The following is a 24,924-nucleotide window of genomic DNA, read 5'->3' on the forward strand; positions in this document are numbered from 1 at the left end:
TTTTTTTTACTAGATTAGAGCATGTCCTATTAAATATCATAGATTTTGTCTTTTAAATATTCAATTTTATCTGCCATTTATCACAGTATCAAGCTAAATTATTGAGACTATTCTGCAGCCCTGTTTTAGTTTCTTTAAAAAATTAACAAGTCATCTGCAAAAAGCAGGCAACTTAGTTTTGAGTCTATAATCTTTAGAGGATAACACAAGTCAATTTCGAAGACCTCTGTGATGTCATTAATGAATATATTAAATAAAGAAACATATCAGTTACCATGATTTTGTATTTAATAGAAGACCCAGTGTCATCATATTGATGTTTTATAACTTTCCTACCCCCATATCATAAAGTTTGTACAAAAGAGCATCTTTCCATACAGAGTCAAATGCCTTCCTTAAATCTACAAAACAAGCATAAAATACAGTGATAAAGTTATAAGAACAATTATACAGTATTGTACATAATAAATACAATATTTAACACTTTGTCAACTACAAAAAATGTATATATGGTTTCTATATCTTTATTCTCATAAAGCTTATGCATTACATCAGTACAGAGATAACAACAATAACTATTTACAATATATACAAAACAAGGAGAGAGAATACAGAAGTCATTAACCAGAAAGACAAACACAAGTATTAATAGTTTCTATAAATAAACAAAGTTTGTTCAGGACTGGTTTTCGTGTACTCGACATTAGTTCCGAAAATTTAAATCTATTATGTCGTTGTTCAAAAAAGGAGGATAAATACTCTGTACGTTTTTTTATCGAAAAAAGTACATTCCAATATACAGTGATATTCTTCACCAATTTGTCGATTTTTACATAGAAGGCAAACACGGTTTTCTCTCAGTACATTTTGCCACCTTCCTGTTTCAATCGGCAATTTGTTATTGGTCGTTCGAAATCAAAAAAGAAATCGAGAATGGGTCCCATTTTATCCTGGGTTGGGAATGCCTTTTTAAAAATGACTGGATCCACCATTGGTGTACATAAAATTACCTACAGGTGTAATACCACCATTGATTTCCCCCCAATAGTCTTTGCTGGCCCAAAAATTACTGCAAATTTAAAAGTTATCATACATATTCTTAAACTACTGAACACTTGACTAAGTAATAAGGTACTAAGAAAAACAAAACAAATTTGACATCGAACAAGTTACCATGGCAACAAATCATGACTTAATTAGCATATTTTGTTAAATTTCGTGATTTTCCTTGTTTTTTCATCAAATTTGAAGTATATTTTAGATTGAAAAAGTATGTGCGCAATCAAGAAACAACTTTATATTTGGTGAGATTATGCCAAAAGTTATAATAAAGCTTCTGTTAAATTATTTTTTTGTTTCTCGGCTGCGCACTATGTTTCCTCAACGGAAATAAAGATAGAAAACTGCATAAATTCTGTATTTTCATCGTTTTTGTGAAAATAGTATACATTATGACGTAATTGTGACGTCATCAGATAAAAATCTTAATGTTTTTCAAATATATTTTTTGACCCTATGCATTTCTAAACATTATGTGCCAATTTGAAATAGTTATCAAACATTTTATTTTCTAGGGCCAAAATTGGGCCTTAATGCCCCTACTCCTTTGCACTTTTCAAAAAATTGTGCAGAATTTATCTTTGTTTCAAATAAAGAAATACTTGGCATGAGTAATGTTTTATCCTGTCCAGTTCTATAGAAAAAGTTTCACATAACATTTCATTACATTTAAGAAATTAACCATCATTGGAAGTTAACCAATCAAATTTCTCCCCTTATTCTATCTGTGTACAAGGTTTTGTCACAATGTAACCTCAAGATTACAAAATTTTCTATAGAAATCATAAACAAAAATTAATGGTGTTTTGAAATACCCAAGACATATGTTTATGACACAGAAATAGTTTTACTGCAATAAAATTTAGGATTAATTACCTACAACGGTCAAATTCAAGGGAATATTTTTTTAGACCTACTTTCGTATGCAACCGGATGTGACGTACCATGATTTGGTGGTATTACACCTACAATGGAAGACAATACAAAAAAGCCCCAACAGCTATAATACCGTAAACTAACTAACAGATAACAACAGTACATCTTTTTTTCAAGATATAGATAAAGGAAGATGTGGTGTGAGTGCCAATGAGACAACTCTCCATCCAAATAACAATTTAAAAATTAAACCATTATAGGTTAAAGTACGGCCTTCAACACGGAGCCTTGGCTCACACCGAACAACAAGCTATAAAGGGCCCCAAAATTACTAGTGTAAAACCATTCAAACGGGAAAACCAACGGTCTAATCTATATAAACAAAACGAGAAACGAGAAACACGTATATATTACATAAACAAACGACAACTACTGTACATCAGATTCCTGACTTAGGACAGGTGCAAACATTTGCAGCGGGATTAAACGTTTTAATGGGCCCAAACCTTCTCCCTTTTTCTGAAACAATAGCATAACATCACAACATAGAAAAACATACGATAAAATATCAATTGGCAGACTTAACACAATCAAAAAACGTATGATTACACAATGAACGAATAAATTTGATCTGCGATATCTGAATACAAATGCACAGTTAATTAAATATTGGAGACAAACATTCATGACCAAAAGGCTAACAAACAAATTCAAACACACTGAGAAATATTTAACCAATCAATGTTCACTTTAGAAAAAAAACGGTTTTTTATAATCTTGAAGTTTATACAAATGTTGTAAGAATAAGTGAAAAATTGATGACCACTTATGCTGTGTTGGTGGATTTATACGTGGCCCCTAGTTTTATATCAAGTTGAATTATTTTATTACTTTCCAGTTTTGTAGTTACATTGCATAGTTCATTATATAATTGTTTACTGTTATACTATGTCATTATACATGTAATTCATTTTATGCAAAATTGCAGTTAATGTTTTCATTACCTATAATATCAACCTAACTTTTGTTTGTTCTCTCTGATCTTTACCCCTTCAAAGTTCGTTGTCTCTCTTTGGGCACTCCGGCTTCCTATAACAAATAAAAATGGCCACCATGAAATAGCTAAAAGTACTGAAAGTTGCGTTAAACAGCAAAAATCAATCTATTATACCTATGTTTATTATGTTTCCTACAAAACTTTAGATGTCGACACCAAATCCTCTGAGTTGCGACGAATGGTACAATTAATAAAGTAACTTTACTTGTTTTTGTCGAGCGAAAGTCGCAGGAAGGTCGACATATGAATAGTGAATCCGGCGGCGGCGGCGGCTTTAGCTTACTTCTTAAAAGCTTCATATTTTAGAAGGTGAAAGACCTGGATGCTGTCTCAACTCAGGAGCCTCTGGCCTTTGTTAGTCTTGTATTATTTTAATTTTAGTTTCTTGTGTACAATTTGGAAATTAGTATGGCGTTCATTATCACTGAACTAGTATATATTTGTTTAGGGGCCAGCTGAAGGACGCCTCCGGGTGCGGGAATTTCTCGCTACATTGAAGACCTGCTAATGACCTTCTGCTGTTTGTTTTTGTATGGTTTGGTTGTTGTCCCTTTGACACATTCCCCATTTCCATTCTCAATTTTATTAGTATATTTGTTTTATGGAAGGACTGCAAGGTGTACATGATCAACTGGCAGATGTCATCTGAACTTGACCTAATTTGCATGGTTTAATGGTTATAGTTAAGTTTATGTATTTTGGTCCGTTTTTCTTAAGCTGTATGCAGTAGGTCTACTATATTTTGTGTGTAGAATGGTTGTTAAATGCACATGTGTAGCTGGCAGGTGTCATCTAACCTTGATCTCATTTTCATGGTTCAGTGGTCACACAGTTTAGTTTTTGAGTTTTTTTGTTTTTTTTTAATATTGCAATTGGTAAACTTAATTTGGTGTATGGAAATATTTATGTCTGTCGCGCAGGTTTTATTTGACCTTGATTTCATTTTCACGGTTCATATTTGATGTGCGTGTGTGATGTGAGATTTTGGAATGATATTTTTATTTTTTATTTTCTTTTTTTTATATACATAACATTACATGGAATGGATTAGATTGATTGATTTATGAAAATCGATGAAATGGCTAATTGAAAGTCCATTTTTTACAAACAGATATAACGATTGTTAAAGCACTAATGACACCGATTAATCATTTCACACTTTTGTTGAGATTTTAATTTGATTTGGTTGCATTTTGTCCCAATATGTAGACTGGCATCCGTGATTTGTAGCATGAATGAAAATAATAAGATATATCTATATAAATTTCTTAAATCTAATATAAACGAACAAATGGAATACTACCTATCGCACCCAAATAAAGAAACAAGAAAAATGTTAACAAAAGTTAGGAAAAGGGACCATTGTCTTTTAATAGAAACTGGACGATATACAAAAAAACAAGAAACGAAAGAAAATATAAAATGTGTATTATCTTAGATGATGAATTCCATTTTTTTTCAACTGAGAAATAAATAAAAATAAATGAAAAATCTTTTCAATATTATATACAAAAATATGTAATTTTTAAAACACTGACCTCAACTGATAAACTCGTGATTATACTAAATCAATCAACACCAAAATGGTATACAAACAGTTGTTTCTTTTATTAAAGAGTCATCATAACTGCGGAAAGATACGGAAAGGAGACCAACAACTGTCGTTTAAAACATGTATTCTATTATTGGCGAGTTTTATTTTCTTATGTTTGTTTTGTCTATGTATTTGTTATGACTAAAATTGGATTTTGTTTATTTTTCAAATAAAGAATGCATTAATGAGAAGGAATAATATACTTCCAGGAGTAATTGTGAATTGGCCGTTTTTGAATCTAAAGGACTATGGGGAATTTCATTGTTCGTACCCTAAAATGAAATTAACGTCACGTCATTGGTTAAATTTCCATTGTTTATGACACTTTTAACCAATCAGGGCAATTTGGTGTACACTTTTGAAAAAAATGCCCATCATCGGATTCATTAGATTCTGAAACGGCGAATTGTCCCTGTTTTTCTCGGGTTGCTGTTGTATGTTTTTTCTGTGTAGTGTTTTCTTTGATGTTTAGCTGTTATTCCTATTGCTCATAGTAAATATGAACTATCTGATATAATTTTCAATAACACACAAATATCAATTTTCTTCATGGTATCTTCTTCCCATTCAATTTTTCCTGATGGCAGTTATAAAATTGGGAATGGAAATGGCGGAATATGTCAAAGAAACAACCACCCAGCACAAGAGCAGACAAACAGCAGAAGGCCACCAATGGGACAAACTATTCAATGGATTGGAATTTTAACACAGAAAACGTTTTGGATAATATGAAGAGACATATTGCATACAATTCAAGTCATAGGTTGAATTTGCTTTCAGTAAATGAAAGTACTCATAGATTGGTGATTCGTGTCTTTGTTTTTATGTTAATGATGAGCCAATCCATCTCCAACAGATTTTTTTCAGATTGTTCTTATGTTGTGCTTTTACACCACTGTCCTATGTTAGAGTAATGGTTAAGTGCTAACAAATATGTTTACCCACGGCACACTATTTATGAGTCTGTACCAAGTCAGGATCATGTATTTCAGTTGGTTTCTATCTATCATATTTGTTTTTCATCTTTTTCTTTGTCAAAAACCATGCAGAACATTTTCTTTGTTGAAGTGTTTCACGTTTGGTCCTCAATAGCTGACCTTGCATCATAGGTTTTGTCCGAACTTGAAGACTGTTTAGTTCCTTACATATGTGGATAGTTTTATCATTGGTAATTATACTACATATCCCTTTTTTTATAGTGAATTAATTATACAAAAGAATGTGAATTGACTAAAGAAGCTTTGCAACATACTCTTGGTATGACAACTTAGACAAGACCCAATATATACAGTCCGCCAAAAGTTGAGCACCGGCTAAATATAACTGGCAATATGTTTTAACTATAATTATAAAAATATTATTGATGTGTTGTGTTATGAAAAAATTAAAATCACAAAAAAACTGAACTTAAAGGAAAATCAATTCGGAAAGTCCATAATCACATGGCAAAATCAAATAACAAAACACATCAAAAACGAATGAACAAGAACGGTCATATTCCTGACTTGGTAAAGAAATGCCTTTAAAATACACTTGATAATTGAATGCTTCTTTTTGTAAATTTATTGGGGTGTAAAAGCGTTGACCGAAGTACATTTTGTATGAAGCGCGGAAGCATTCAATACTTATAATTACATTTTTTAGCTATGATCATGAAATAAAATTGAGAATGGAAATGGGGAATGTGTCAAAGAGACAACAACCCGACCAAATAAAAAAACAACAGCAGAAGGTCACCAACAGGTCTTCAATGTAGCGAGAAATTCCCGTACCCGGGGGCGTCCTTCAGCTGGCCCCTAAACAAATATATATTAGTTCAGTGATAATGAACGCCATACTAATTTCCAAATTGTACACAAGAAACTAAAATTTAAATAATGCAAGACTAACACAGGCCAGAGGCTCCTGACTTGGGACAGGCGCAAAAAAGCGGCGGGGTTAAACATGTTTGTGAGATCTCAACCCTCCCCTATACCTCTAACCAATGTAGAAAAGTAAAAGCATAAAAATACGCACATTAAAATTCAGTTCAAGAAAAGTCTGAGTCTGATGTCAGAAGATGTAACCAAAGAAAATAAACAAAATGACAATAATACATAAAAAACAACAGACTACTAGCAGTTAACTGACATGCCAGCTCCAGACTTCAATTAAACTGACTGAAAGATTATGATTTCATCATATGAACATCAGGCACAATCCTTCCCGTTAGGGGTTTAGTATCATACCATCATAACATATATGAGAAGAACATAACCCGTGTCATGCAAACAACTGTTTTTAGAATAAATGTGTTTAGTTCCGACGCAAAGACCTTATCTCAATATTAACGCCAAAATATGCAATCTTTGATGACTTGACAACAGTATTGTAATTATATCCCTTCTTAATAAGTCTATTCAAAGGTTTTGTAAGTTTATGAGGTGAATACTGACACCTTTGTGCTTTATAAAGAATATTTCCATAAAAAATTGGATGTGAAATACCTGAACGTATAAGAAGTCTGCATGTTGAACTATATTTACGAATGATGTCTTTATACCGATGATAAGATTTAGTAAATGTTTTGACTAGTTTGTGATATCGAAAACACTGGTGTAATAATTTTTCAGTAATACATAAATTTCTCTCGTTAAAATCTAAAACATTGTTACATATACGAGTGAATCGTACAAGTTGAGATATATAAACACCGTAAGATGGTGACAAGGGAACGTCACCATCTAAAAACAGATAATTAACGATAGGAAATGAAAAATCATCCCTTTTATCATAAATTTTAGTATTCAGCTTTCTGTTAGTGATATAGATATCAAGATCGAGGAACGGGCATATTTCATTAATATACATACTGAAGTCCTCATTATTGAGAGCTAAAATATCATTCAAATATCTAAAAGTATTATTAAATTTGTTTATCAGATGTTGTTTTGATGGGTCTTTGCTTATTTTTGTCATAAATTGTAACTCATAACAATACAAAAAGAGGTCCGCAATAAATGGTGCACAGTTAGTCCCCATTGGAATGAATTTTGAAAACACGAATTTTATGAATTTTGCATATTATTCACCTGTGCACTTTATTGTGGGATCACGTGCTATCATGAATGAAAAGTTTTATTGAGTGGTGCAATTGCTTACGGAATAACAAGTGATGTGCGGTTAGCCAATCAAAATAAAGTATTTTAATGAAACATACATCTAATGTAATTATTTAGAAATGTATTACGACCAAACAGATTGAACTCCGATAAACCCGTCAAGCAACTTTTTTATCAAAGGTCGTCTGCTCTTTTCTAAATGCACTGTTTCGATACCTTTAAATTACCTTCACACTGTCACGCGTACAGTTGAAATTTGATCTTCATCAAGCCATGGTGTTATATGACAAGGCGTAAGTTATCTGTTGCTGAACGTTGGCTAGTAATTTGCATGTCAAATGCCGGTAGGTGTTCTTTTAGCATATGCAATCATTTTATTGTCTGACTTTTACGACGTCATGTCGACACCAGAACTGTAAATCAAAAACCTATGTCAACCGCAAATAATGTCGTGCTGTTATTGCACAGAAGTACTTAAACATAGCTATTACGCAAAAAATCAAATGAATAAAGAACACACTATTTCAATCAAAGGGGATAACCTGTCACAATATGAAAGATTAACAAAAGCATTATGGACATTTTCAGTAAAATTTTAGAGGCCAAGTTCAAAATTTAGAAGCTTGGTTTAGCAGACAACTGCTTATCTTCTGCTTTGGCGAAAGCTGATCTATTATCCTGTTTAGTAATCACAGCTTAGGTTTTTTAGACAACTATATGTATGATTGTTAACTTTTTATACATTGCAACTTGGATGGGAAGTAGTCTCATTGGCATTCATACCACAACTGCTTACTTCTATACATGTTTTGTTTGGTTCAGTAAGTCTAATATTATAGTTTTTTTATCGTCATCGTTTGTTTAACATATATATTTTCCCTGTGGTGGATTTAAATTAAGGGAACTATAATTTTATTTTATTTTAGACGATCGCCCATGTAGTTGAATAGCTGTTGTCTTTATTTTGCTCCTGGATAATGTTTTTATTCCAGTTGGTCTATAATATACTGTCACGTTGTTTTTCTATACTGATTTCATTTAAGAATTTCTGCATCAAAAATGAAATCAGATGATATAGTTCCCTTGATGCTAATTCATCTTTTGACTTGCCATGAATTTGATCGTTCCTACTGAAGTTAACCTATAAATATATACCAATTGCATCTTATACATTGTAACTCGTTTGTAACCCGATCGATTAATGAATTTCGGACAGCGGTATACTACTGTTGCCTTTATCATACAGCAATAAGTATATGCATACAAGTTATAACTTTTGATCCTGGTGAAAGATTTATTTTTAAAACTGAATTATTATATGTCATAAGTTTCTACATGCATTTGGTTAGGCAACTCTCAAAAAGGAAAACAACTGTTATACTACTTAACATTGTATAGAACTGCTCCTTTTTCATGATCTGTAACAAGTAACTGGTTATTATGTCTATAGATTAAACCATTTGGCCATTCGATACCATCACTGGAAGACAATAGTTGCTTGTGTTGTCGTCCATCGGGAGATATGACAAAAACATTGTGAGAATTATTGCAAGCGACGAACACGTTTCCGAAAGTGTCTACAGTCTTTATATTCTTATCACGGTGAAAGATTTATTTTTTCTTTTTAAAACTGAATTATTATTTGTTTTAAGCTTCTACAAACAATTGGTTCATCAACCCTAAAATTGAAAAAAAATAAAACTATCTGTATATTGTTATTCTACTCATGTTACATTATACAAAACTGCACCGTTTAAATAATATGTAACAAGTAACTGGTTATTATGTCTATCATAGATCAAACCATGTGGCACTTCGACACCATCACTGGAAGACAACAGTTGTTTGTGTTGTTGTCCGTCGGGAGATATGACAACAACGTTGTGAGAGATATTGCCAGCGACGAACACGTTACCGTCGTTGTCTACAGTTACACCGAATGGGTAAGTTATGATCTTTCGATTCTGGAATGTCCACTGTATGTGTCCTTGGAAATCACAACAAGTTACTGATTGATTATCTGGATGAGTGTAGTAGATCTTATCTCCACGGATAACAACGTAGGCAGAATTGTTTATTTTAACTGATACAATTGTCTTTACTGATCCATCCCGTTGATTCAACTCATGTATTCCTGTTTTGTTGCATAACACCAGTCTTTCTTCTGTGTACGTTATACCTGCACATGGCGAGTCCAAATTGTACGTTTTCAGTACCTTTTTTGATTTTACATCAACGAATTTAATGTCATTTGAACTTCTTGAAGTGACAGCTATGGTATTGGTTTTAGAAATATATGTGATATCAAAAGGAGCGAACGGTTTTAAATCGATCTTAAAGTCAAGTAACCCGTCAGCTTTGACTACTATAATGCTGCTTAACATTTCATTTGCAAATGCAATTTTTCCATGTGGAAGTAATGTACACCCCGTCACCCCTACTTCACATGCGCTTATCTTCCTTTCAATCTTAAGGGAGATATTTGCAATTGATTTAATTGTTGGTTTGGTCGCCTTCGTCTGCGCTTGCATTTCCTTCTTTTTGATGATGCTGACTTGACTTGGGGAGTAATCTATTTCTATTTTCCCTATGTACGGCATACTGACAGCAATTGCGTTAGTGTCAAATGTGTCTTTCATTACTAACATCACTTGACAAAGGCTCTCACCTTCTTTTAACGATCGCATGAATTCTTCAACTTTCTCAATGTTGGTTTCCATTAGTTTCATAGAGAGAAAAAGTTGAACGTCTGTCGCGTATTTCTTAATGTTTTCGAAGGTATTTTGATATTCGTTTATTTGGCACTGCTTTTCCTCTAACGATTTCAGTACCTGCTCTATTTTTCCGTTTTCTTTCTTCACTTTTGCATATAGGGTTTGAATAAGATCGGCCTGCAGTTTATCTAGATGGTTGTTGATTTTAATCCTGGTCTGTGCAATATCGTTTTCTATTCTCTTTTTTTCTTCCTGTAATGATGTCAGGTTTTCCATCCTGTTGATACGGATTCTTTTGATATTTTCAGCTGCTTCATTCATCATTTCTTCAACTTCTTGAAACCTAGCCGATGACTTAATGTCTTTTATGTAATCTTCTATTTCGATTAAATGTTTGCAGTTATTGTGTGTTTCGATGATACATTTCCTACAGCAAGGACTATCGTGTTTTTTGCAAAATATTTGCAAAACTTCATTGTGTTTTTCACAGTTTCTTGTGATTTCTAACACGTTTTGTGGTAACTTCTGATACTCACTAATAGGAATGATGTTATGATTCCGTGTTGCCTTGAGTAAACTATGATGTTCTTTGCAGTCCAAACAAAGTCCTTCTTCACATTCAAGACACCAGCCAGTCGATGGTTTGGAAAGGTGACGAAGACAGCACACGTCACACAGAGCTGTAGAATCGGACATTATGACCCTGAAACGGAATATTAAAGATTATAACATCTTATTTAGTTGCAAAACACCAATATACAAAGGTAAAGTTAAAAAGGTTAAGAAAGTATTGACGTACTACTCGTTTCTCCTCTCATATTTGTGTACACTGCCTTTGAAAATGATTTCAAATTAACATTTATATCTAGAATTTTAAAAGAGAGTCAAAAGATACCGATGGGACACTTAAACCAATCAGTCAAAAACAGACGAAAAAACAAACAACAGTTCACAAAACACAACACAGAAAACTAAAGAAAGAGCAATACGAACTCAACCAAAATTGAGAATGGTCCAAGTTGCTCTAGTATGGAAGGCAGATCACGTTGCTGATGTAAGTACGTACATACAAGGTGATAAACCATATTCGAGAAAAAGGGAGGTTAGACCTATTATTGTGATAACAACATTTTGAACATATCTGTCCTCATCTTTGAAACCTTTATTACATAACGGTCAACCAAATCCTGACTGTGTCTGGTAAATTGTCGACTGCTTTTATAATTCAATGAAAACTTTATCGAATATAGTTTAACATAGTTTAAGTTTACATGATGTTACTTATATCATTGCTCTGTAAGCTAAACAAAATGTGCATAGCATACATGACAAACGAACAATTATGAAAAACGAATCACGGTATGATGGTGTACACAATTAAGAAAAATAGAGAGAAACAAAAATGTGTCCTCAGTACACAGACAATCTCTAATTTGGCATTAAAATTAGAAAGATCATATCATAGAGAACATGTGTACTAAGTTTCAAGTTGATTGGACTTCCACTTCACCAAAAATTACATTGACCACAAACTTGAACACGGGACGGACGGACGAACGAACGCACGGACAAACGGACGTACAGACGAACGAACAAACAGACAGACGCACAGACCAGAAAACATAATGCCCTTTAATGAGGCATAAAAACAGAAATGGAGGACCTCCATCTAGATCCTCCTGTTTTGTCCCATAATTTTAAAAGTCTGAATGCAAGTAAAATGTGGAATATCATATATCAACTACAAATCCGGAAATTAAGGACAACATTAAAGTCTCAGATCTTTTTAAAAATAAATAAAGAAGGACTCAAATCGAATTCAAATAAATTTTTTAAACTCTTCTGCATGGGCTTGCACTAGTTAATTTTTGGATTATTTCCATGAGTAATGTACCATGAAAACGAAAGTATAACTGAACATTAGTGTTATTTTTATTTTCCGAAAAAATACAAAATAATAAAAAAAAGTAGCTACTGACCTTAACCTTATTTGCAGCCGTTCCGCCGCTTTTACTTCTTTTAAATTTCACTCTACAGAATAAAAATCATGGCTATTTTGTCAAAAACATAATAATTTAAATGTAGTTTACCTAATGAACTAGTTTATAACTTGAGATTTAACCACACTGACCTCACTATCATACACATGTATCTATGCACATGTACATTTATATCTGTTCATTTCAAATATATGTGAACCTACATTGTATATAATGTAGGTGTAAACTATAAATAAAGTAGGATTCAAATCGAAATTTAAATCAAATTTAAAAACTCGTCGGGGCTTGCACTAGTTAATTTGTGGATTATTTCCATGAGTTATGTACCATAAAACGAAAGTTAAACTTAATTAACATTTGTGTTATTGTTATTTTCCCGACAAATCAAAAAGATAAAACAATGAACAAATGGGTTATACTCACTTTTTAATAAGAAGATCATTTGAAATATAACTAGATTTTGTACAATTCTTTGTCAGGTTAAAAACCCTCCTGTTTCTAAATATGTTCAAGAAACCACGTGATTGTAAGTACGTTAACAGGTAATTTTTAAAGTCAATATAATTTTAAATAATGTGCACGATTGCTGTTTCTTTCGTCACAAAGGATTCGGCATTTTTATTCTTTGTCTGTCCTATCCGACGACAAAAACCTTTCTACTTGTCACAGTATTGTACCGTCATTCTTTCTTGTTTAAGCTTTTGTATTTGTACCTTTTTAGAAGGAGCATATTACGTGATATACGCTGCAACAGTAGATCTTTTTTTCTTGCTTGAAAATAAATAATGGAATATACATTCCAGATGAAATAACTAATTTAGAACTAACTATTTATATTCAGTATATAAAGTCCAATAAAGTTTGTGTTTTAATATTAAATTCTATAGGGAGTCTCCCCAATTCAGCTCTAGTTGCAAGATTAGATGCATTCTTTCTAGTTCCTAGTAAAAATTTACAAATTTTAAGTGTAATTTTTCAATTGGACTTTTTTCTGCAAACTTAAAATATCTACTTCTTTTCCGGAATTTAAAGCTCTGTTTTTTGCTCTAAAAATAGATATATATGTGTCTAAATAAGTTACTTCACAGTTATAAAGCATTATTGGTTTTATAAGGAAAACAAAGAGATGGCAGGGGCGGATTTGGGCGCGGGTGTTGCGGGCGTGCGCCCCCCCCCCCCTCCCATAAAATTTGCAAAGTATGGGTTGTCTTCAACGTGTTTAATCAGTATCAGAAGAGACCATACCTTCTTAACATTCAAAATATATAAAACAGTCAGTTTAACCAGGGATTTTCTATACTAAGTAACTAAACAACGTGTTTACTAATCAACTGACCTACGATTTATTCAAGTTCTATAAATATTATATACTTCAAAGAAAATGTTTCAGCAGTTAAAGTTCAAAAAATTGTTACATTATATTTGCCGTTTTTATAATCAATTTCTTTGATAATCGAAGTGCCGAATTATGTATACCGTATTACATGCATGGCCGATATCCCCACAAAATAAAAATAACTTCGTAAATCATGCGGCATCTCATTCTGAATGATTATAGTTGTTTATGGTGAACACAGTATATATAAAGTCTTGCACGACCTCCGAAAATCCAAAAAGTAAAAACATATTATGAAAGGACAATTGAAAAATTGGAAATTTTCGTTTGCAAAATCTACTTCTAGTTACTTATATTGGTCATGTGAACTGATGTTATCTGTCTTGTCTCACTTTGCCTCCGTCGATCCGCCCGTCTATCTGTCAACACATTTCCATCGTCCTGACCAAGTTCCTCGAGGATGGTGTTATGTAGTGTTAAAGTAATTCTAAAGTGAACCGGTTTCATTTCACATGACTGAAACCATGTTGAATGGCAAAGACACATTGACGAGCTGAAATACGGGCTTTTTATTTTTGTGATGTTTCTGTTTTTCTGTTTATCACAACAACCAGCACCAATGTCTTTCAAGGATTGGTTGACAGATATTTATGACCTGATATTGATATATAGATTATTTTAGAAGTGCTGGTGTCTTGGGTGTATATTGGTTTGCATAGGAACACAGACACAAAAAAAAATGTTCGCCTGATCTTCAGTTTCTGTTTTGGGCTGAAGCTTTATAAACTGTATCATAGATTCAGAATGAATTTCTTACATGTAGTGCGTAAGTTATTGGTGTCAGGAGATTGTTGAAGTTTTTTCAAGCTTGAAGGAGACCTTGCCATCATAACTGAGAGGTTTTTCGCGGAAAAGGAACATATTGTTTTACATCTGTCCGTCCATGATACTAGTGATTGTAGATTGTTGTCAGGTTGGATTTAGGTGGTTTCTACTTGAAACTATAATTTCTTGCTGACTGTACCTCACAATAGTTCGAAATACCTACATTGCGCCCCTTTAGAAGAATATTTCAACAAAAAAATAACTCCGCTCCGCTCGGCAAAAAAACTTTGCGCCCCCCCCCTAATCTGAAATCCTGGATGGCATGCCACTTTGACTGGTAAATTATTCAGACTTTGTGTAAGCTTTCAACCCAAATACCACCATTGATTTTCCCCTATAGTCTTTGTTAAATTTGCACTTTTCAAAAAATTGTGCAGAATTTATCTTTGTTTCAAATAAAGAAATACTTGGCATGAGTAAAGTTTTATCCTGTCCAGTTCTATAGAAAAAGTTTCACATAACATTTCATTGCATATAAGAAAATAACCATCATTGGAAGTTAACCAATCAAATTTCTCCCCTTATTCTATCTGTGTACAAGGTTTTGTCACCATGTAACCTCAAGATTACAAAATTTTCTATAGAAATCATAAACAAAAATTAATGGTGTTTTGAAATACCCAAGACATATGTTTATGACACAGAAATAGTTTTACTGCAATAACATTTAGGATTAATTACCTACAACGGTCAAATTCAAGGGAATATTTTTTAGACCTACTTTCGTATGCAACCGGATGTGACATACCATGATTTGGTGGTATTACACCTACAATGGAAGACAATACAAAAAAAAACCAACAGCTATAATGCCGTAAACTAGCTAACAGATAACAACAATACATCTTTTTTTCAAGATATGACCACTTTTGCTGTGTTGGTGAATTCATACGTGGCCCCTAGTTTTATATGAGAGGCCGATCATGTCAAAAACCCGATAAAGTAACGCGTTAAAATTTAACTCGATAAAATCACATTTAACGCGATAAATACAGTTTAAAATCTTGTTTTAACGCGAAAAGAAATCAAGATATCTAATGCGTTAAACTTTGCAATTATCAAGTTTGGGATTTATCCTGTAAGTGAAAATATACGTTTATCGCGATAAAATATCCGTCGCATTGGCCACATGTGTCATAATAAATCACATTAACGCGTTAAATTCAACACAATAACGTTGCTACGATTCATTATTTTAACGCGTTAAAACATCATTTAAGGTGGTATGGGTGTCTTTCGCCATCTTGGATTGTAAAAAACAGAGAATCTAAGGTCCATATTTTCTATTAAGTTAGCAAAATTTGATGCAGGAATGCAGATATTTAATGTGAATTTTCATTTAAAAGAACCAATTTATAAGAATATAACTTAGAAATATTAATATTTTTCCAAGTGTAGATTATTTTTGGTTGTTATTTAATATTTTCAAATTGACATTTTAAGGGGAAGTAACTCTAAAACAGTGAATTTTCTGAAGGACTCTACATGAAATTTTCCTATGTTGTCTTTTAGCCGGAAAAAACGTACGGTGACCCTATCTCTTCTTTTGATATTCTCAAAGCATTGTCTGAAAGCAATCTTTTCCTAGTTTATTTTACAATTCTATCATTTTGTTTAGTTTCTATTCACAAAATGTTGTTTTTTCCTGTATAATCCATACAAAATTTATCATTGGGGGTTACGCCATTGTAAACTAAATGCTTTCCATGTTTGTCAGAATTTTCATCCAGATTCCTGAATTTTATTTCTTTCCCGCTTTCTTCAACAACAGCAACGTTATCCGGAGTTGCCTTTGCCTGTCTGGAAAACATTTGATGAAGCAAGCCTTGTTGCGTGTAGGTGGTTCCCGTGCTCATTTTGCCGCTTCTAAAAAAAAGAACCAAAATGCTTTTTTTTATTATGCGTCCGAAGCAATTTTCATAAATTTACTTAATTATTGAGAAACGCGCAATGAATGAACGAACGAACGCACGTAAAGAAAAGAAAAGAAAAGAAAAGAAAAGAAAAATGAATTAATTAGTTAATTAGTTAATTAATGACTAACAAGTTCATTAAATAATGATACTTACTGAATGTTAAAGCGATCTGCTTCCAAAAAAGTCCAAACACAATGTTTTGCTAGGCGAAGAATGCGTCGAAATGTATAGCGTATTTATAATAACAAAGACTGATCCCTACCTATTAAGCGATATCAAAGATTAATACCAAACAATTAGAAGACAACGGACTTCATCTATATCTCATGTCGGTTATCAAATTAAACTTTATACTTATTTCATAATAACGACTGGATTATACTGGATTTGATGTTATTTTCTGATTTTAACTTATATTATCACTGTACAAAGTCCAAAACACTTATATTATGACAACACATAATGCACTTTATAAATAAGTATACTAGTATGTGTATTGGTTACTGTAAGGCTCGTTCTTGTATGTTTAGGTAGAGGGGGTCGTTCAAAGTTGTGAAGCAAGCACGTGTAGGCAATAATTTTTGTTATGTGTAAAGACAAAGTTAAGTCAAAATGGGGTTGCAGCTACCAACAAAACTTTTAAAGTTTTTCTGTATATCATGATGAAGTTTTAACTGACATTTGATTTTATCATATTTTTTTTGGTCATGAAAAGGGGGTTGTAAAACTTGTAATGCTCCCTTTTTATGAACTCTTACCACCTAACCATTATTGTACATCATATAGACAGAAGCTTCATTTTTTATGAGATTGAAAGGAACACATCATATATGACATAATGTAATAGCGGACTTTTGGGCTTCAAGTTAAACTCACTTTGCTAGGGTTCAGTAACGTAAATCACACTGTTATAACAATGATAAAGTTATAAGAACAATTATACTGTATTGCACACAATAAATACGCTTATTTTAAAACACTTTGTCAATGATGTATGGAAACGTTTCAAATTTTAGAAATGACAATATGTTATATAGTTTTATTTAATATTTACATAGTTATACATTTTTATTTTACAATTAAGATATACACAAAATAAAGAGGCTATCAAAATGAATATATACTCATCTATATTAGATTTAGCACAACATCCAAACCTATGATTGCGTTGGATAAAAACCGCAATGTTTATACGTGCGCATGTTACAAATTTCGTTGTAGAAGGGTCTAAATACAGCACAAACAACATTTTCAAAAAGACCAAAAGATGGTAGGGAAATTCAAAATGAATGACTCATTCTATGTTTTTTCATTTATGCCCTCTGGAGAAAATGTCCTTAACTTTCTAATCCAAAATCTTTCCCGAGCAACTCTGTCGGCCTTCGACCAACCTTCGTTGTGGTCTATGATTGTGATGATGAGGTTTTTAGATCAGCCTGGGCGTGTCCAGGTGATCTCAAATGACGACTTACGGAGAGGTTGGGCTTGCAAGTGTAGACACTTCGATGACCATTCATGCGTTTGTTGAAAGGCTGCTCTGTCTCACCAACATATTTCCCTACCATCACTCATTTTCCTGTCATCATTGTTTTTCCTACCATCACTTGCTTCCAGTAACTCCGGCTTCCGTACTAGACTTACAGTTTAAGATTTTTTTTTTTAAATTATTCCAGTTTAAGTTACAGGGCTCAATTCATTTGGATGGATGTACAAGTACGCAGCCACGTTCAATTATTTAACCTTAGTAAGTAAAAATTTTATTTATTTTTCTAATCATTATTAAACTTCTTTTTGTTTTGGGAGGCTTAAATATGTAGTCTCTGTATCAATTGCCCTACTGCTGTCAAATTTGAATATAACAATCGGTTAGGGTGTTTTTGGTTTTTTTGGGGGACTGTTATTCAAGCAGTTGTTGTAACATCTTAACCGTCATCACCGTTGGAATTCTAGAGTTGTGCCAGTTCACATCGCAAATAACTATTCTTATTTTGGCAGATCTTTGCAGTCTTTGCGTCGTGTTTGGAAATTTAAAAATTTTACCAGCGTCTCTGATGTTCGCTTAAACTGTTAATAATTAGAATGGATTGACACGATTCATTTGACATCGTGCTATTATTGAAGAAGGATATCTGTTATCCGAAATATCCGAACATTTGTTCATTTTATTGTTATTTTATGGTGATGTTGTACCCTTTTCGACATGTTATATATATTATGTTAGCGGCAATAAGTGAAGTTAGGCATTAAGCTTAAATCCTAGGCAATAAGCAAACGCTTTAGGCATTAAGTTATTGCCTGAAATGTTCAGTCATTAAGCTTATTTCCTGAAATTTGATGATGATTATTTATCCTATTGCCGAACATAATTTTAGGCAATATGTGTACTCTGAAATTTATGTATATTCGGTGATTTATTCTTGATATAAAGTAGTTTCGGCTGTTGTCGCTTTGACACATTCCCCACTTCCTTTCCCAATTTTATCTTAATTATATTCCTAATATTAATAAACATTCATTTCACAGATCTTCAAATTTAAGTATGTTTCATATTTAAGACAGAATTAACTCATACTTTTAAAAAATCTGTTAAAAATAACAGATTAATGTATTGATCCTTTTACCATGTTTACGTGGTTCCGGAACTTTAAAGAGTTACAGTAAAAACATTCATGGACGTCGGACCCAAAATCAGATACATTTAATATGAAATTTTCCTATCATATGCCTCAACAGAGAGAGAGAGAGAAAAAAAACACACAACAGTTTCATATAAAAGAATCGAAAAAAAAAAAATTCAACAATATACATAATTGTGAACATTGTTCGGGAAAGTCATTTTTTTTTTAAAGAAACTTTCTAAATTATGTTTCAGAAAAAATAAAAAAATAATTTAATAATTTGTTTGTTTCAGTTTTAATTATTTTTATTATTTTTATTATTTTACACGATATACTTTCCATTATAATTATTTTATTCACTACTTTGTAATGTTTTTCACTGAAAACGTAGCATTGCAGTGTATTTTCCGGAATTGGCCGAGTATCACCGGAATGCCATGTGATAACGTTACGGAAAGGCATGTGATAACAATCGAAGCTTGTGATAAACTTTTCATATCAGCCCGCTAAGCACCAATTCGAAAAATATGAAATTTACGTCCAATTTAATGCTATTATCATACGGTAGAATTTATATATTATTTAGTCTAAGTATATGATAATATCTGTTATAATTTTCAATATACAGTTATCAATTTTCTTCATGATATCTTCTTCCAATTTAATTTTACCTGATGGCAGTTATCCGTATTTTAACGGTGTTGGACGTTATTTCTTAATCTTTGGCTTCAAATGAGTTCACGTTCTTGCCCCTTATTTTTGACATTTTTGCCTATTATGTCTGTTTTTTTTTTTTATCGAATTGTTGTCAATATAATGATTTTTTTTGCGATTGCGATAATTTTGATAAGTTAAACTATGCTATTAAACCTTGCATGTTTATTCCGCCATTTTCTATGTAAGGATATGCCGGTATCAAGACAGGAATACGAGATTTATTTCCCATTCGTTTGATGTGGTTGAGGGTTTGATTTTGTCGTTTGAAAAGGGGCATTTCGATTTGAATTCGGTAGTTTTGTATTTCACCTTTTGAAAGTATGTGTACCATCTATATACATCATATACGTAGTTCTCTTTGTGTGTTGTTGTGGTTGCAAATATTTAGTTTAATTTGTTTTTTTGACACAGAATACGTTTTTGTCTAAAAGCATAAAGGCCATTTTCAGCAAAATGTAAGAGACCAAGTCCATAATTTAGAAGCTTGGATAAGAATGTCATTGCTAATCTTCTTCCTTGGTGTAAGCTGTTCTTTAATCCTGTTTAGTAATCACAGCTTAGGATTTTAGACAAACTATATCTACAATTGTTAACCTATTAAGCATTGTGACTTTGATGTAGAGTTGTCTCGTTGGCACTCATACCACGTCTTCTGATTTCTATATATATTTGATTTGCTCGGGTAGGTCTAGAATTAATTTCTATTCATCATCATCGTTTCTAAAACACATATCTTTCCCATATGATAAATTTGCACTAAGAGAAGTATCCATTTATTTTATTTTAGACGATGGAACAAGTAATTAAATAGCGTTAAACTACTGTTGCCTTTATTTTGCTCCTGGACTACGTTTTCAATCTAGTGGGTCTATAATGTACTGCCACGTTCCTTTCTCATAATGGATTTCAAAAAAAAATCTTCATTTGAAATCAAATCGAACGATAGTTCCCTTAAATCAAATCCATCTTTTGACTCCCCAAGAATTATGCTTTGCGCGTTCCCATTGAAGTTGTACCCAAATATCTATACTGAATGCATGATATACAGCAATATAAGAAGGTACATAAAAGCTTGATATTTTTATCACGGTGAAAGATATATTTTTAAAACTGAATTATTATTTGTTATTAGCTTCTACCAACAATTGGTTCGGCAACTCTCCAATGGGAAAATAAAACTACATATCTGTATAATATTATTCTACTCATGTTACATTATACAAAACTGCACCTTTTTCATAATTTGTAACAAGTAACTGGTTATTATGTCTATCATAGATCAAACCATTTGGATACTGGACACCATCTTTGTAAGACAACAGTTGTTTGTGTTGTTGACCGTCATGGGATATGACAACAACATTGTGAGAACTATGGCCAGCAACGAACACGTTACCGTCGTTGTCTACAGTTACACCGAATGGGCGATATATCACTCGATTCTGGAATGTCCACTGTATGTGTCCTTGGAAATCACAACAAGTTACTTGTTGAATGTCTGGAAGTACCTATCAGCCACGTTTGCCTATCCTCCAGGACCCAACACATCGTGTTTCTGCAGTACAGAATAGGACAAACTCTATAATATTCCGTGGCTCATATGAAGGGTGGGTGCTTCATCAGGGGTCCTGACCCAATTCTTCATATTGTACTAAGCTTTGACTACCGATCTAGTCAGTATTTCTTTTAAGTTCCGATGTCTACTATACGCCACCATTGGTGGTTTTGGAAATAGCTCCCTACATTTCGCATTGCGAGCTAGTTTTTTATAATGTTTTCGTAAAGCTTTATTTATATTTCCTAACGAGAAGTGATATTTAGTTACAAATACTAGTGGTATCTGCTTGTCAGATTCTTGTTTAAAGCGGAGTAACTCTGGTCGTTCGATATTGAGAGCCGATTCACAGTTACGACGTATTTCAAGGTCCTTATATCCCCTTTGCTTAAGATGGCCTTTGAATTTACAGAGAGTATCTTTCAAATTTTGCGTGTTGCTGTTGTTTCGGTGGTGGCGAATAGCTTCCCCTTTTATAAATCCGGAGAAGACTGTTGGGTTGTGCATAGACGTCCTATCTAAATATTGAAACGTATTAGTAGGTTTGGTGTAGCTCTTGATATCAAGGATACCGGTGTTCCTGAATCTTAACCCTTTATATACGACTGTGTCGAGAAAGATTATTTCTTCGTTTGAAATTTCAAACGTAAACTTTAATAAAGGGTGATGATCATTTGCTATTTTAAAAAACTCCTCAACTTCTTCTCGTGATGAATGTGCTATTATAAACGCATCATCTCTATACCTTCCGTAAAATAAGATCTTATTTTTATACTTATATTTTTCAATAATTTCATTGATAATTTCGAATGCTCTTATATCACAAATTTCTGGGCTGCATTTACTTCCCATACTAGCGCCTATTTTCTGTACAAAGTATCGGTCATTAAATTCAAAATAATTATTTTTCAACACTGTGGCTACTAACAATTTAATTGTTTCACAGCTAGGTAATTTGATCGGATAATCATCTTTTACTGCACTGTTATAAGCCCGTCCACCAGAATGAATGAGTTCATTGAACTCCATGTTTGTATACATGCTGGTGCAGTCAAAAGAAACCAAGAGGCAATCCTGATCAGGCCTTAAATTTTCTATTTTATTTATGAAATCCCCACTATCTCTAATGTAACTGTTCTGTCTTTTAACTATAGGTATTAAAAAGTAATCAATAAATTTGCTAACCCTTTCGGTGACAGAGTTACATTGAGAAATAATCGGTCTGCATGGGGGTAATTCATTAACTGTCATCGTTTGTTTTTTTATCCCTTGAATAACAAGTTCACTTAATTTGTGAAGTTTAGGAAGAAGAAAAAGACGACCCAATCTGGATGTTGAATGTCTGGAAGTACCTATCAGCCACGTTTGCCTATCCTCCAGGACCCAACACATCGTGTTTCTGCAGTACAGAATAGGACAAACTCTATAATATTCCGTGGCTCATATGAAGGGTGGGTGCTTCATCAGGGGTCCTGACCCAATTCTTCATATTGTACTAAGCTTTGACTACCGATCTAGTCAGTATTTCTTTTAAGTTCCGATGTCTACTATACGCCACCATTGGTGGTTTTGGAAATAGCTCCCTACATTTCGCATTACTAGCTAGTTTTTTATAATGTTTTCGTAAAGCTTTATTTATATTTCCTAACGAGAAGTGATATTTAGTTACAAATACTAGTGGTATCTGCTTGTCAGATTCTTGTTTAAAGCGGAGTAACTCTGGTCGTTCGATATTGAGAGCCGATTCACAGTTACGACGTATTTCAAGGTCCTTATATCCCCTTTGCTTAAGATGGCCTTTGAATTTACAGAGAGTATCTTTCAAATTTTGCGTGTTGCTGTTGTTTCGGTGGTGGCGAATAGCTTCCCCTTTTATAAATCCGGAGAAGACTGTTGGGTTGTGCATAGACGTCCTATCTAAATATTGAAACGTATTAGTAGGTTTGGTGTAGCTCTTGATATCAAGGATACCGGTGTTCCTGAATCTTAACCCTTTATATACGACTGTGTCGAGAAAGATTATTTCTTCGTTTGAAATTTCAAACGTAAACTTTAATAAAGGGTGATGATCATTTGCTATTTTAAAAAACTCCTCAACTTCTTCTCGTGATGAATGTGCTATTATAAACGCATCATCTCTATACCTTCCGTAAAATAAGATCTTATTTTTATACTTATATTTTTCAATAATTTCATTGATAATTTCGAATGCTCTTATATCACAAATTTCTGGGCTGCATTTACTTCCCATACTAGCGCCTATTTTCTGTACAAAGTATCGGTCATTAAATTCAAAATAATTATTTTTCAACACTGTGGCTACTAACAATTTAATTGTTTCACAGCTAGGTAATTTGATCGGATAATCATCTTTTACTGCACTGTTATAAGCCCGTCCAACAGCATGAATGAGTTCATTGAACTCCATGTTTGTATACATGCTGGTGCAGTCAAAAGAAACCAAGAGGCAATCCTGATCAGGCCTTAAATTTTCTATTTTATTTATGAAATCCCCACTATCTCTAATGTAACTGTTCTGTCTTTTAACTATAGGTATTAAAAAGTAATCAATAAATTTGCTAACCCTTTCGGTGACAGAGTTACATTGAGAAATAATCGGTCTGCATGGGGGTAATTCATTAACTGTCATCGTTTGTTTTTTTATCCCTTGAATAACAAGTTCACTTAATTTGTGAAGTTTAGGAAGAAGAAAAAGACGACCCAATCTGGGTCCCTCTTTTGGTGAGCCACGGAGAAAATCAAGAGTTATCCCATCAATCTCACCATTGTCAAACATCTTGCTGATTTGTGTTTGTATATTATTTTTAATCAGTAATAGATTAGGTTCTTGTATCTCCGTGTAATGAATAGAGTTTAATTGTCTTAACCCTTCTTTAATGTAGTGTGTCTTTTTAGATATTACAATTGCGCCTCCCTTGTCGCTTTTAGAGAAAATAATATCCTGCATGTTTTTCAAAGATCGTAATCCTAGCTGTTGTTCTTTAGTGAAATTGTAATAATTATTTCGTAAATCAAGATTTGATAATTCAAACTTTGTTAGATCTAGATAATTTTCAAGTTCAAAGCAAGCAGGCGTCGGTTCATAAAATGATTTTTGTCGGAACGGATGCATTCCCCGACTTTCTGTATTGCCAAAATGAAAACGACATCTAATTTTTCTGGCAAATTCATTGAAATCTGTCATTACAGATCTGCCTATATTACACTTCTTAGGCATAGGTATAAATTTCAAACCTTTACCTAGAACTATGTATTGGTCGTCTGTCAATTGACAGTTGGCTAAGTTATATACATATTGTTTAGCTTTATATACCTGTGCTTTTTTTTTGTCTTTTCTTTCTAGAAACCCGATCGAGTTTTCTTAATTTTTGTTTAACCGTTTTTACTTTCTTTTTAAATCTGCGAGCCATTCTTAATATTGACGATTGTCAATCTGATAGTTATAACCCATGGTCCTCGTTAGGAAATATAAATA

At 32.9% G+C, this 24,924-nt stretch overlaps 1 protein-coding gene across 1 annotated transcript; it reads right to left on the reverse strand.

The window, feature by feature from the left end:
* Positions 1-9,411: 9,411 nt before the first annotated feature.
* Positions 9,412-12,924, reverse strand: LOC134697883 (uncharacterized). Its single transcript, XM_063560170.1, has 2 exons — positions 12,825-12,924; positions 9,412-11,104 (listed from the first exon to the last, which is right to left on the reverse strand). Exon 2 carries the CDS (start codon positions 11,095-11,097, stop codon positions 9,412-9,414), a length of 1,686 nt encoding a protein of 561 aa, XP_063416240.1. The 5' UTR covers positions 11,098-11,104; positions 12,825-12,924.
* Positions 12,925-24,924: the final 12,000 nt, after the last annotated feature.

Source organism: Mytilus trossulus, chromosome 14, assembly GCF_036588685.1.
Source record: "Mytilus trossulus isolate FHL-02 chromosome 14, PNRI_Mtr1.1.1.hap1, whole genome shotgun sequence".
Lineage (NCBI taxonomy): Eukaryota > Metazoa > Mollusca > Bivalvia > Mytilida > Mytilidae > Mytilus > Mytilus trossulus.

Coding starts and splice junctions, on each gene's coding strand:
- LOC134697883 (XM_063560170.1), bottom strand. CDS start 11,097: ATGTCCGATTCTACAGCTCTGTGTGACGTGTGCTGTCTTCGTCACCTT.